Below are 14,292 nucleotides of genomic sequence, written 5' to 3'. Positions count from 1 at the left end.
GTGGAACACAGCATTTTGAGCTTTGGAGATGTAAACAGACAAAGGGTTACTCAAAGGTGTGAATGAAACAAAACATAACTCTGGGTAAGTTTTTGATGATGTAACAACATTCTAACATGGCTTAAAGCTCAAAAAAGTCAATTTTGCGTAACAGGGGACCTTTAATGACTGATTTTGGTGTGCAATTAAACAAGATTCAGGCTCGTTAAACTGAAATTGTCACGTGAGTCCGCTAGGTGCCGCTTGTGTCTCCTGTTTTGCATTAGTGCGCGTGGTCATTATGCGTCGCTTTACGGCAGCCCGCCATTTTACTCCGGCGCACATATCCTGCACACATCTGCTCGCCCTGATCACATGCTAACGCCCCAGCCGCTTTTGTCTGCAGTTTGGACCGAGTTTAAGTGAGGGGAAACCACCGGGAGCTCCGTGGAGATCTCAGACCCACTCCTCTGATGGTGTGACTTGTGTCCGCTCACAGGAGGAGCTCAGGTAAGGACCGAACACCGCGGCTCTATGTAGCATCACGCTAACGCTAATCCCGAGGGTTTCTACAAGAGCGCGACAGAGGCGGTTTGTCCGGTCTGTTTGGCAGGTCCGGGATAACGCGGAGGTTTTATTGGTATTGTTGTGCTGTTTTGTTGTGTTTGAGTTGTGTGTTTGGAGCACTTGCTTAATGCGAGCGGCCGTCCTGGTCTTTGTGTGCGCCTCGGCCCGTGGCACAGGCGCAGTGTTTGGTGCAGGCCGCAGTGTGGCACATTTAAACTTGTTTGCGTAAATCTCTTTGGGCTGTTTCAAATGGATAGAATATCGCGTCTTTGTCCCATCGGCCCTGTTCACAACCTGTTCTGTTTTATGCCTTATTCCATGTCCCGCACTGTTTCGACGCGGTGCGGACGTGTAGATGTGTGGCGACATACAGGAAGGCAAGAGGAATACACTTGGATCTAATAGTATGTCCATGTTTTTCCAGGTAAAAAATGACCCAGTTTTTGCCTCCAAACCTGTTGGCGCTGTTTGCGCCACGAGACCCCATTCCCTTTCTGCCGCAGCTGGAGAAGCTGCCCCATGAGAAGCATCACAACCAGCCGTACTGCGGGATCGCTCCATTCATCAGGCACTTCGAGGTGGGTCCTCACCCAGCTCTCATACACACTGCTCAGGGGGTTGTTGTCCATGTCTCATGATGTTCTTTCTTCAGGACCCCAGAGATGCTCCTCCACCTACAAGAGCGGAGACCAGAGAGGAGCGCCTCGAGAGGAAGGTGAGCAGCAAAGTCAGGACTTGTCATCTGAGTCTATGCGCAGTCTATGTTTGATATACACATCTGGGGCATTGTGTCCAGAGGTTGACGCAGCCACTGCCCTTTATTCAGACTTAAAACGTTAATTGTTGGGATTTATCTTACCACCAATAGTTTGGCCACTCCTGCTGTTTTGACAAGTAATCGTTACTTAAACTGTGGAAGTTCACATTGATATATTTCTGCCAGTTTGCCCCAGGGCGGCTGTGGCTACAAAAGTACAACCAGTATGGAGTGCATGAATAGAGCACGTAATTGTAAAGCAACATTGAGTGTCTGGAAAAGTGCTACATAAGACTAATGCATTAGTAGTATTTGGCCAGTGGCTCTTTTGAGTTGCTGTTGTTGGAGGTAAACCTGCTTCTTTCTTCTAAATGAGCAGTCCTTACTCTGTTGGTCCTAGTACTTGTAACAACACATTTGTTTTGTTCTCAGAGGAGAGAGAAGATTGAGCGCAGGCAGACTGTGCTGGAGTCTGAGCTGAAACTCTGTGAGTACTTATACTTGTACACGCAGTATGTACTCGTACAGATACATTTTTGACTGTCTGCTGTTGCTTTGATGTAGGGGACCCCCACAATGACCCAAATGCCCAGGGCGATGCCTTTAAGACCCTGTTTGTGGCCCGAGTGGTGAGTACTTTATCATAATGTCAAATGTCTGAAAGCACAAACATGTTTTTTACTCTCTATTTTCCTCAGAACTACGATACCACAGAGTCTAAACTCCGGCGAGAGTTTGAAGTCTACGGCCCCATCAAAAGGGTAGGTTTGTACCACTCTGCTGCAAGGACTGAATAGAGGGGTTCTTCCATTTACCTGTTATTAACTGACAAGATGACAATGAATGTTTTTATCAAACCATGTGTACATGGTGCAGTTGTACTACTTTAAGTGGATTTTAAGAGTGAGAAACATGGGGCAAAAGCAGATTAGTGCAGCAGCACAACCACTAATACTGAAATGTTATGTGTGCTTGTTTAGATCTACATAGTGTACAACAAAAGGACAGGGAAGCCTCGTGGGTACGCCTTCATCGAGTACGAGCACGAACGGGACATGCACTGTGAGTACCCCGCTGTACCCACCATCAGGCTCTGTGTGCACATGAGGCACAGTGTGCACAGTGCAGGCCTGGCTGTGTCCTGGAGCCTGGGCTACGGTTGTCGTCATAATAAAATCTACAACTATGGTATTGACATGAGTATCGCATATTAAGTCTATTTCTTAGTATCAAAGTAATTATAAGTTAAAAAATTATTTTGACAATAGACTGACATTTTCAACACAAACACTCACTACGTGGTCTTAAACTAGTTCTGATCAAAACTGTTCAGGAAAGGGCAAACTGTGCAGTTAATGTGATTTGACCTTTTCTCAGTATTTGTATCTGTTCAAATGAGTATAGAAGTTTCAACCCTAGTTTTATGGATAGTGTCTGAATTTGGAATCAACCCTAGCCTGTGTGTTGTAGCCCATGCACAGCTCAGGCCTGGCTGTGTGCTGTAGGCCTGTGCATGTGTTAGGCTGTGCTGTGCTGTTGTGTGGTCCTGAGGGGTAGGCTGTGTCTGAGCTGTTACCTCTGTCACAGGAGCTATTATAAGTGTCAGACGTGTGAGCTCTGAGGCCAGAGCTCAGCTGTGAAGGCGCATGGTAAGCACAAGGTGGCGCTGAACAGGGTACTTGTCTGTGTCCATAGTACTGGGTGTGGTAGTGCACAGGTCCTCAGGTCTGCTCTCAGTGCCCTCCCCACACCTTTGGTGGAATGCTGGAGCACTGGGAAGCAGGGCTCTAGGAACTGTGCCTGGATAGGGGCAGGAGAGGGAGGGGGAGCGCGGGCCTCTGGAGTGTATTAACTCTCTGTTGTTCTCATTGCCACTGCAGCCGCCAATCTGTGATGGCTATTGGCCAGAGCTGGCTGGCAGATGATGATGCTTAAGATACATCTACTCTACTACCACAGCTCAGTTATGGTTGGTATAAAGGGTTTGTATGATGGGTAAGATTTCTTTCCACCCTCATATACTACTTAGAGCTGGAGTGGGACACGCCGGTCCCGGTGCACTGGAATGTAAGCATTGAGTGCACACACACATTTGAGCTCAGGCCAGAGTACATGCAGACACTAGAATAGGAGTCAACACACTCATAACCTCACAGCACACAGCAGCCTCATCACATCACAGTGCACTTGTAATTCTACTAGTCTTATTGGCTACTGCAAGACTAGCTATGACCTCCCTCACATTCAAATCCAATTCCACATCTAAAATACAAAATTACAAGTAGGTAGTTAAACTCTTGTTAGTGTTGGCCAGTGTAAGTGTAGCAGCAGTGCACATCTCCACCTGGGTGTGTCCAGGACAGACAGGTCCACTTTAGTGCCTTGTACAGCTGTTGAACTGTGGGTGTGGTAAGGCCCTTCTGCTTTGGCCTGGTCCTGTAGAGGCCCTGCGGTTTGGAGGGTATCTGGTAAGGCCCTCTGTGTGTGGTACAGGGGCGTGTATCTGGCGCCATCAGGAGGCTCTGAGGGATTCAGCAGGCTTTAGATAAAGGTTAATTTCAGCCTAATGCATGTTGTACAACATATAAATGGACTACATTAGATTTTAATGGAATAGACTATTTCGCCAGTGCCATTTTGAAAAGCATTAGTTTTCCAGGTGTCCTTGTAGGCCCTGCTCATCAGGAGCGGCCTCTACATAGTAGTAGTGGAGCACTGGGCTCTTAGGACAGGCTTGGTGGTTGTTCCTGGCTGTTGGCTAGTTCATGGTAAGCCTGGGTAAAGGTGTAAAAGGTTTTGCGCTCTCGTCTGGTGGAAGGAGGTCCTCCCCATAGTGCCTCGGCTTTTGCCCAGCGAGCGGCCCTCTGCTGGTCAGTATACAGAAGCACTGATTCCTTGGCCACATAGAGCTGTTGTTTTGGCTGTAGCTCACCTGCATATTTATGTCGCTCTGCAGCTGCCTACAAACACGCCGACGGGAAGAAGATCGACGGGCGTAGGGTGCTGGTGGACGTGGAGCGTGGACGCACCGTCAAGGGCTGGAGGCCACGCAGGCTAGGTGAGGCTAACCTCTACTGTACAAAGGCTCATATGGCTAGCACATGTTGGATTCATTTCTCCATGACATCAAAGGTGTTCATATTGGTTGATTCGTGTCTATGGCTTTGACTTGTGATCAGGAGGGGGTCTGGGCGGCACAAGGAGAGGAGGAGCAGACGTCAACATTAAGCACTCGGGCAGAGACGACTCGTCACGCTACGACGAGCGACCACTGGGCGGGTGAGCCACTCGCTTACATACAGTTGAAACCAGAAGTTTACGTACGCTCTACAAAAAGATGCATGTTTCTTTTTACTCTCTGTCTGACATGAAATCTGACTCAAATTTTCCCGTTTTAAGTCATAGGATTACCAAAATAATTTCTATTTGCTAAATGCCAGAATAATGAAAGATGGATTTTTAAAGACAGTTCTTTTCATTACTTTCTTTAAAGTCAGAAATTTACATACATTTCATTAGTATTGGGTACCATTGCCTTTAAACTTACGATTTGGATCAAACATTTTGGATATCCTTCTATAAGCTTCTAGCAATAGTTGGCAGGAATTTTGACAGAATTGGTGTAACTGAGCCATGTTTGTAGGCTGCCTTGCTCGCACAGGCCTTTTCAGTTTTCTATCCATAAATTTTCAATAGGATAGACGAGGGCAACTCCAAAAAAAGTGACTTTGTTAACCTTAAGCCACTTTGTCACAAGATTGGCAGTATGCTTTTGGTCATTATCCATCTGGAAGACCCATTTGTGCCCACGTTTTAACTTTCTGATGTCTTGGGATGTTACTTAAGAATTTCCACTTGATGTTCTTTCCTTGTGATGCCATCTATTTTGTGAAATGCATCAGTTCCTCTTGCAGCAATACAACCACACAACATGATGCTGCCACCCCTGTATTTCACAGTTGGGATGGTGTTCTCAGGCTTACAAGCTTCCTCCTTTTTTCTCCAAATGTAACAATGCTCATTATGGCCAAACAGTTCAAATTTAGTTTTGTCTAACCACAAGACATGCATCCAAAAATGTAAGCTCTTTGTCCCTGTGTGCACTTGCCAACTGTAATCTGGCTTTGTTTTGGAGTAATGGCTTCTTCCTGGCAGAGTGTCATTATCCCCAGTGAAACGAGTACTATACCAACATGGGCTGAAAGGACACTCTTAACAGCTTCAGCCAGCATCTTCACAAGATCTTTTCCATTTGTTCTTGGGTTGATATGCACATTAATCTCTGGGGCAAAGAACCTGTCTCCTTCCTGAGCAGTATGATGGCTGGACATTCCCATGGTGTTTATACTAGTGTATAATTGAACAGATGAATGTGACATCTTCAGGCATCTGGAATTTGCACTCCAGACTGGTGCAAGTCCACAGTTCTCTTTCTGATATCTTGGCTGATTTCTTTTAACTTTCCCATGATGTTACACCAAGAAGCAGCATGTTTCAGGTGTGCCTTCAAAGACATCCACAGGTGTCTCTAACTCAAATTCTGTCAATAAACCCTATCACAAGCTTCCAAAGATGTGACCTCATCTGGGTTTTCCCAAGTTGTTGAAATGCATAGTAAAGTATTGAAAGATTGTCTAAACAAGATACTTCTCTCCATTATTCTGGCATTTAGGAAATGGAAATCATTTTAGCAGTCTTAATTGACCTAAAACAGGAAAAGTTTAGTCAGATTTCATGTCACAGTAAGGGGGGGGGGGGGAAGCATATGTGTCTTTGTATATAGTGTATGTAAACGTCTGGTTTCTGTATATTCATACATGTATACAGTTGGCCTGTGCTCTGTTGGAGGGGTCTTCTGACTTTGTGTTCCTTTTGTCCTCAGTGAGCGTGACAGAGGCGAAAGGCGAGAACGCACCAGTCGGGACCGCGACAGGGAACGTCGTCGCTCCCGCTCTCGAGAGCGCCGCAGGCGCACTCGGTCCAGAGAGAGAGAGAGGGCCACTGGAGAGGACGCGGGCAGCAGACGCAGAGACAGGGACAGAGAGGCCCGGGGTGAGAGGAGTCGGGAGAGAAGTCGAGACAGGGAGCGCAAACGCAGGAGCCGCAGCAAAGACCGGAAGAGGGACCGCGACCGCACTAAAGGCCCAGATGGAGAGGACGTCCTGCCTGGAGAGGGGGCCCCTGAGGGAGTGGAGAGGGGGCCAGATGAACAGCCAGAAGCAGAGCCCGGGGCCGAAGGTGATGAACAGCGACGAGACAGAGAGCGGGACAAGGAGCGCAGACGCAGCCATAGAGACAGGGACCGCAGACGAGACCGAGACAGAGAGCACAAACGAGACAGGGACAGAGACAGAGACAGGGAGCGCAGGGACGACAGGCACATGGAGCCCCAGGACCAGGCCCCAGAGGAGGACAACGGCCCCTCACTGAAGACGGATGAGTACTCCCAGGATGAGGGCACAGAGCTCCCCACAGAGGGGCCTGAAGACTATGGCAACGGGGAGAACGGATACAAGATGGAGGGAGGCGGGGACGAGTACTGAGCTCTGTGGACTCATTGGACTGTAGTGAAGTGTTCCCTCCAAATCAAACCATGAGCTCATGAGTCACTCAAATTGCTCTCATAATGCCTTTCAAAAATGACCCTCAAACAGTTGCAAGGGGCCCAAAAGGGGTGCAGTTTTTAATTTAGATTTTTCCAGAAGTGTGGTTTAAGTCTTAGTTGAATGAATTGGTCTTTTGCTCTGCATGTCAGACCCATGTTCTGTTGGGGCTTCTTTTCACAGCTTTGTTTTTCAGAGAACAGCAAAGTGCACTCGGCTCACTCTGTCCATGTGAGAGCAAACCAGTCACGCTAATGTACCGTCTGAAACTGTAAATGATCCGCTGTATTTGACTCTGAGGGTCTCGTGTTCATTCTCAATTAAACTTTTTAATTATACCATGTTGGTTTTGGGTGTCTTTTTTCTTCTACTGCACTCACTTTATGGCCAGGTCCAGTTTGTGTGTGATTAGTCATTAGTTCCAGGGACACACTCTTATAAAAGGACCTTAGGGAAACTGCTGTAGAACATCAGCTCCTGGCACACGTGCCTTAAGCGTCTGTGCAGAGGAATCTTTTACTTTGGAAAAAAAAAGATGGCTAACACGCACATTAAATTTAAACTAAAAGACCACCATGTCTTACGAACATTACTTTGGTAATGTTTAAGTATTTTCCCTGTTTTCTACCCGTGTTCATAAAATCCTCACAGTAAAATGTGGTCGTCTCCTGTCTCTCATCCAGCGCATTGAGGACGCTGGCCCTTTAAACCACTCTATTATCCACAGACGTATCGCTGGGGCCGTGGAGTGGTCTCGGTGCAGTCCTTGGTAGATCGGCCCGCTGCTCGGAAGCGCAGTGCTGGTGGGGTTGTCATTTAGAGCTGGCGCATCAGTGAGGATGGACGCGCTCTGAACAAACCTTCGTCGACCTCATCCACGCAGCGTGATCCTTCTAAGCACTCGACCAGGGGCTCACCATGATGTCGTCCTACTACCACACCGGCAAGGAAGCAGATATGGCAGCCATGACAGAGCCGTTGTGTCTGGAGAGAGGTAACCCCACCCCCTCGGCACACATCTGTGCGCATCTGTCCGGTGACCACAAGCCCAGTGACCGGAGGCCCAGGGCTGTAGCCTACGTGTGTGAATCACCGCGACTACCCGCTTGAATGTTAATTTGTGGGGGTAGAAACGCGTAAAAAACGGATCTGTGATGAGATGGACTGTTATTAATTACTCCCTCTGACATCTCATTCTGTCGATTGTTCTCTCATCTTTGTGGACAAACCATCTTCGTTGGCCCAGTAGGTGCTGATGCTCAGGGTCTGGCGATAATAAAGAGCAGGCTACATTTTCCTCATACAGGCTGAACGGGGCTATTTCTGATCGCTCTGACACATCACGTGCCGTACGCGTCACGTGCCGTGTGCAGCAGCATCACTCCGCTCGGACCTCGAGCCGGTGCCCCGTAAAACAATGACTTGTACAAGCCCCGTCTCCCCTGTCTCCCTGTTTCCCATAGAGAAGAGCTTGGTCCTGGTCAGATGTCAGGTGTGTGGGTGGGGGTGGGTGTGTGTGTGTGTGTGTGTGGTCAGATGTGTGTGGTCAGTGACTGTGGGTGTGGTCAGATGTGTGCAGGGTGGTGGAGCTCCTAGACCGGCTGCAGAGAAGTGGGGAACTGCCTCCGCCCAAACTGCAGGCTCTCCAGAGGGTTCTCCAGAGCAAGTTCTGCGCAGCCATCAGAGAGGTGCCCCGTCGAGACTACTCCGCTAACCCATGTCCCAAAATATCACTGCTCCCTCCTCCAGCTCCTCACCCTTCTCCATTTGCAGTTCCACCACTTCTCCCTCCTCCAACAACCCCTCCACCATCTCTCCAACCTCTTCCTCCTCCTTCACCCTCCTCCTTCTGCCACTCCACCTCTGCTGTCTTCTCCACCTGCCCCTCCATCACTGCTCCCTCCTCCATCCACCCCTGCAACACCTCTCCTTCCTCCATCTGCCCCTCCACAACCGCTGTCTCCTCCATCTGCCCCTCCATCACCACTGTCTCCTCCTCCAGCCATCCCGCCACCTCTTTCCCTCCTCCGTCACTCTATCTTCACCCAGTTTGTGGTGTTGCTGCACACTTCCTGTGTGTGTGACATGTCCCTGTGTGCTGCAGGTGTACGAGCAGTTGTATGACACACTGGACATCGTGGGAGGCCCTGAAGTGCGTGCACAGGCTGTGGCTAAGGTACACTCACATACACATGTACTCTCACACACACATGTACACTCACATACACATGTACACTCACACACACATGTACACTCACACACACATGTACACCCCCCCTACACATGTACACACACATACACACACACACCCACATGTACTCTCACACACACATGTACACTCACACACACATGTACTCTCACACACACATGTACACTCACATACACATGTACACTCACATACACATGTACACATACACATGTACACATACACATGTACACTCACATACACATGTACATGCACACACACATGTACACTCACATACGCATGTACACATACACATGTACACTCACATACACATGTTCACATACACATGTACACATACACATGTACACTCACATACACATGTACACATACACATATACACTCACATACACATATACTCTCACACACACATGTACACTCACATACACATGTACACTCACATACACATGTACACATACACATGTACACATACACATGTACACTCACATACACATGTACATGCACACACACATGTACACTCACATACGCATGTACACATACACATGTACACTCACATACACATGTTCACATACACATGTACACATACACATGTACACTCACATACACATGTACACATACACATATACACTCACATACACATATACTCTCACACACACATGTACACTCACATACACATGTACACTCACATACACATGTACACATACACATGTACACATACACATGTACACTCACATACACATGTACATGCACACACACATGTACACTCACATACGCATGTACACATACACATGTACACTCACATACACATGTTCACATACACATGTACACATACACATGTACACTCACATACACATGTACACATACACATATACACTCACATACACATATACTCTCACACACACATGTACACTCACCCCCACATGTACTCTCACACACACATGTACACTCACACACACATGTACTCTCACACACACATGTACACTCACATACACATGTACACTCACATACACATGTACACTCACATACACATGTACACCCCCATACACATGTACACTCACATACACATGTACTCTCACATACACATGTACACATACACATGTACACATACACATGTACACTCACATACACATGTACACATACACATGTACACTCACATACACATGTACACATACACATGTACACTCACATACACATGTACACATACACATGTACACTCACACACACATGTACACTCACATACACATGTACACATGTACAATCACATACACATGTACACGTACACATGTACACTCACATACAGGCCTACACTATTAAATGCCATGAACAATGACACATCATTTTTAGAATCTGAAGTAAACAGGGCAGCAGGCATTATGCACATTTCATTATTTCACAATAGAAAACAAAATAATCATTGGATAAGTCATTAAAACAATGGGATGAGGAAAACTAAAACATTTTTAATACATTTTATTAATATAGTGCTTCTGGTAAATTAATGCCAACTAAGCAAGCAATGTGAAAAACAGCCATTATGAAGCAGGTTAGACATTAAAGGAACTGTATGTAGAGTGCACTTTTACAGTTTTTAAAAAGGTACTATAGTCCCAACTGACCCTAGGTTGCCAGTACCTGCAGAGTGAGGACACAGTACAAGTATTTCTCATTTTCACTATATGGACAGGACATTCCACACATTAAAACTCCAGAACTCCAAAATTCACTCACTGAGTTGCAGAGGCTGCACTAGCACTGATTTATGCATGGTTGCAGGTGCTGTGGTTTAGGTAGGTCTTAAATGAGAGACTCATGTGAGACTCTTTCTACTTTCTGATTGGATAGTAGTCTTTAAAACACATAAACAACATAGCCATCATGCCCAGTCTTTTTGTAATTAAGGTCTAGGACACTGCACAAGTGTAAAATCAGCACATTTTGGACATTTTTTTATGTATTAAAAGTGAATGGGAGCGGTAGGCGTGTATGGAGCAGTGCACTGTGCGCAAGTAGATTTCAGAAAATAGAATCAATTTTTTGACAATTTACATGAACGTAGACACATATCCCCATCAATATACATAGAAAACATGCATTTGTTGTTGTTATTGTGCATTTACCATCAGCACAACACATTGCTGTGGCAGCTATGCATCATTTGAAGGATCTCCGGTTCAGAAAGACTGTCAATTTGTGTTTTAAAATGTACTTTTGAAATCCTTGCTTTTGGTGTGGTCAGCCTGTGCAGACGGCAAATACAAGCTTGTACAATGCAGTGTATTTGGGCCTAAGAATAAATCAGTATTGCAGTTGTTATCAGTAGAAGTTATATTTGATTTGAAAATGTTTACCTCATATCTGGGGACACTGATAGGTCAAGTTTATGAAATTTTAAAACTAAATCTTACATACAGTTCCTTTAAAAGCGGTTTTAAACAGATGGGTCTTAGGTAGTTTCTTGAGGGTGGAGAGGTCAGTGCAGTTTATGCAGTGTAAAACAAAGAGTTAAGTTACATGTCTTCACCAAAGACCAGTTGGTTGTTTTAGAATGAGCTTCTACCTGACCACTGCTGTGACCCTCAGGCCACAGTGGCAGCATTTGCCGCCAGTGAAGGCCATGCCCACCCGCGCGTGGTGGAATTACCCAAGACAGACGAGGGGCTGGGCTTCAACATCATGGGTGGCAAAGAGCAGAACTCCCCCATCTACATCTCCAGAGTGATCCCCGGGGGAGTAGCTGACCGGCAAGGGGGCCTCAAGAGGGGAGACCAGTTGCTGTCTGTCAACGGAGTGGTGAGGCATCCAAACTGACCACTGTACTGGCTAGTGTTGTCATGATACAAAACTTTTGAACTTGATTTCAGTACTAAGGAATAGACTTAGTACTCAATATCAATTTTAATAGCATGATAATAAAAAAAAAAAACATTTGTTCCTTAGACAACAGAATGTGATTTTCAATATTACATGGTAGTACTTTGTTTTCTATTCCCATGTGGCCTTATATCTGTGTAATCCCTCAGTTGTTCAGTAGGTTCCATAGTGGTCCATGGGCATATACTAGTCTATGTGTCTTATACTTGTTCTGATACAGCTCAAGATCATTCTAAAACTATTCAGGAAAGGTTCATCGCTGTCCTGTGAATGTGACTTTCTAGTATCTTGTTCAAATGAGTATCTACTTTCGATACTAGGTTTAGTATCTCATTTTTGATATTTCGATTCTCTAGGACGGACCCTTCACTCAAACCACTGTATTGATCCTATCCACTGACCACTATTCCTCCACCACTGTCACTCCACTCAAACCAACACCAAGCACATGCCCATGTTCTACAATGTAATTCCTTAATGGTGCACTACTACTGACTTTTCTGATGGAGTTTGCCAACTGCTTGTCTCCAAGGAAATTTTATTCCTTTGCCTGAAATGTTCCACAGTATGGCATTAAATGTATCTCATCTCCATGGAGGCAAGCAGATGACGCCTCCAGGCAAAGTTGCAGGTCAGATCTGTGGAGAATCAAGCCCTCACAATAAGAATGTATGTTTTTCAAGGCATTTCTTAGCAATAAAACATGTTTTAATATGTTTAAATTGAATCTTGACACAAAATTTTCAATGGTAGTTTGATGTCAGACCTGCTTCTCATTTTTACATTTTTTACATAACTAAAAGCAGGTCAATTCAGCAGCTCATTTATAAAGTGTGCAAAGAGTGTAATCTATAAAAAGCAAGATGTTACTAAGCCAGGATTACAGCCCTCTTTGTTTATACATATTTTTTAATAAGAATTCCATGTAAAGTTTTATAAAGGAGATAAGCTCACAGGGACCCTACCTAATGGACACCTACTGCAAGTGCAGTGTGTGCTGACGCTGAGCCACCTCAGTTTTCCTGAACTGTTTAGTGTCTGTTGTTTGTCATAAAAAAATCTGTAGATTTGGGAATGCATGACTCCCGAGCGCCGAGTGCGTATTCATCACATTGTAAGCAGGGCTTAATTTGTAAATCAATAGAGTTACAGGAGAACATTCAGACTGAGTGTGGGGGACATGACAGTTTCCGAATCCTTCCCTTTACACTCATAATAATTTCTCAGATAGTTTCCAGAGCCACCAAAATCTACCCTGGTCCTCTTTGTGGGGGACTAAAATCACAAGTTAAGGGTTAAACAAGGTTAAGATCATGTGATATCCCTATGAAGCATGGAAACCTAACGTGTGTGTGTTGCAGAGTGTGGAGGGCGAGCACCATGAGAAGGCCGTGGAACTGCTGAAGGCGGCTCAAGGCACAGTTAAACTGGTGGTGCGCTACACGCCCCGAGTCCTGGAGGAGATGGAGGCACGTTTTGAGAAGATGAGGAGCGCCCGGAGACGACAGCACACTACCAGCTACTCGTGAGTCCTGCAGCCTGGGGTCACAGGGGTTTAATGATGGACAAATCACAATGTGAAGAGACAACTATAGTTTAATGATTTTTTTTTTTTTTTTACAAAATGTCATTTGAATGGAATAAAGACAGACACATGCACTTTTATTCTGGCATATAGAAAGACACCTTTGTATTTTATTTTAACAAACACTTCTCCAGGTATGTTTAAGGTCCAAAGATATTTTAGCTTCATCCCTGAAAGGTGCTTAAAGGAACTGTATGTAGCCTGCACTCTTACAGTCACAACTGAACCTGAGCTGCCAGTATATTAACCTGCAGATAGGACGGTATATGGACAGGCCATGTGAAAGCTCAGAACCTCCAGAATTCACTCACTGAGCTGCAGAGCCTGCACTATCACTGATTCATGATTGGCTGTAGATGCTGGGCTTTAGGTAGTGACAATTCAGATTGGAGAGAGTCATTCTGGGTTTAAACCAGCTAGATTCCAGCATTAGCAGCCCAACTGAGGTGATTGGATAATCATCTTGAAAACCAAAACACCAAATTATAACAACTTGTTCATCATGTCCAAAGTTTTTGTAATTAAGAATTAATTACTTCTTTTCAGTGAAAAATAGATTTGATTTGCGCGTTTACCTTGTATCTGGAAAGTCAGTTCATGTTTATGGAATTTAAAATGAAAATCTTCTCACAGGTCACTGGAGTCCAGAGGTTAGCTGCCTACCCTCTCCAGACCCCCCATGCCCCTCAGCCTGATGGACACAATGAGCCTCTCCTCGAAGACAAGC

General features: G+C 45.5%; 2 protein-coding genes across 2 annotated transcripts; both read left to right on the top strand.

Moving 5' to 3' along the window:
* Nucleotides 1-294: 294 nt before the first annotated feature.
* On the top strand, nucleotides 295-7,242 carry snrnp70 (small nuclear ribonucleoprotein 70 (U1)). The gene is made up of 10 exons (XM_033970775.2): nucleotides 295-489; nucleotides 971-1,124; nucleotides 1,199-1,261; nucleotides 1,736-1,790; nucleotides 1,868-1,932; nucleotides 2,002-2,064; nucleotides 2,284-2,365; nucleotides 4,260-4,361; nucleotides 4,483-4,582; nucleotides 6,186-7,242. Exons 2-10 carry the CDS (start codon nucleotides 978-980, stop codon nucleotides 6,844-6,846), a joined length of 1,338 nt encoding a protein of 445 aa, XP_033826666.1. The 5' UTR covers nucleotides 295-489; nucleotides 971-977; the 3' UTR covers nucleotides 6,847-7,242.
* Nucleotides 7,243-7,640: 398 nt separating this feature from the next.
* lin7b (lin-7 homolog B (C. elegans)) lies at nucleotides 7,641-14,258 on the top strand. Its single transcript, XM_033971091.2, has 6 exons — nucleotides 7,641-7,900; nucleotides 8,476-8,594; nucleotides 9,011-9,082; nucleotides 11,690-11,899; nucleotides 13,342-13,505; nucleotides 14,199-14,258. Exons 1-6 carry the CDS (start codon nucleotides 7,825-7,827, stop codon nucleotides 14,218-14,220), a joined length of 663 nt encoding a protein of 220 aa, XP_033826982.1. The 5' UTR covers nucleotides 7,641-7,824; the 3' UTR covers nucleotides 14,221-14,258.
* Nucleotides 14,259-14,292: the final 34 nt, after the last annotated feature.

Source organism: Periophthalmus magnuspinnatus, chromosome 8 (assembly GCF_009829125.3).
Source record: "Periophthalmus magnuspinnatus isolate fPerMag1 chromosome 8, fPerMag1.2.pri, whole genome shotgun sequence".
In the NCBI taxonomy this organism is placed as follows: Eukaryota; Metazoa; Chordata; class Actinopteri; order Gobiiformes; family Gobiidae; genus Periophthalmus; species Periophthalmus magnuspinnatus.
Note: the sequence above shows the minus strand (reverse complement) of the source record. Positions and strands in the feature narration are given on the sequence as shown.

Coding starts and splice junctions, on each gene's coding strand:
- lin7b (XM_033971091.2), top strand. CDS start 7,825: ATGATGTCGTCCTACTACCACACCGGCAAGGAAGCAGATATGGCAGCC. Junction 7,901..8,475: donor GCCGTTGTGTCTGGAGAGAG/GTAACCCCACCC, acceptor GGGTGTGGTCAG/ATGTGTGCAGGGTGGTGGAG. Junction 11,900..13,341: donor TGCTGTCTGTCAACGGAGTG/GTGAGGCATCCA, acceptor TGTGTGTTGCAG/AGTGTGGAGGGCGAGCACCA.
- snrnp70 (XM_033970775.2), top strand. CDS start 978: ATGACCCAGTTTTTGCCTCCAAACCTGTTGGCGCTGTTTGCGCCACGA. Junction 1,791..1,867: donor GGAGTCTGAGCTGAAACTCT/GTGAGTACTTAT, acceptor GCTTTGATGTAG/GGGACCCCCACAATGACCCA. Junction 4,362..4,482: donor CTGGAGGCCACGCAGGCTAG/GTGAGGCTAACC, acceptor ACTTGTGATCAG/GAGGGGGTCTGGGCGGCACA.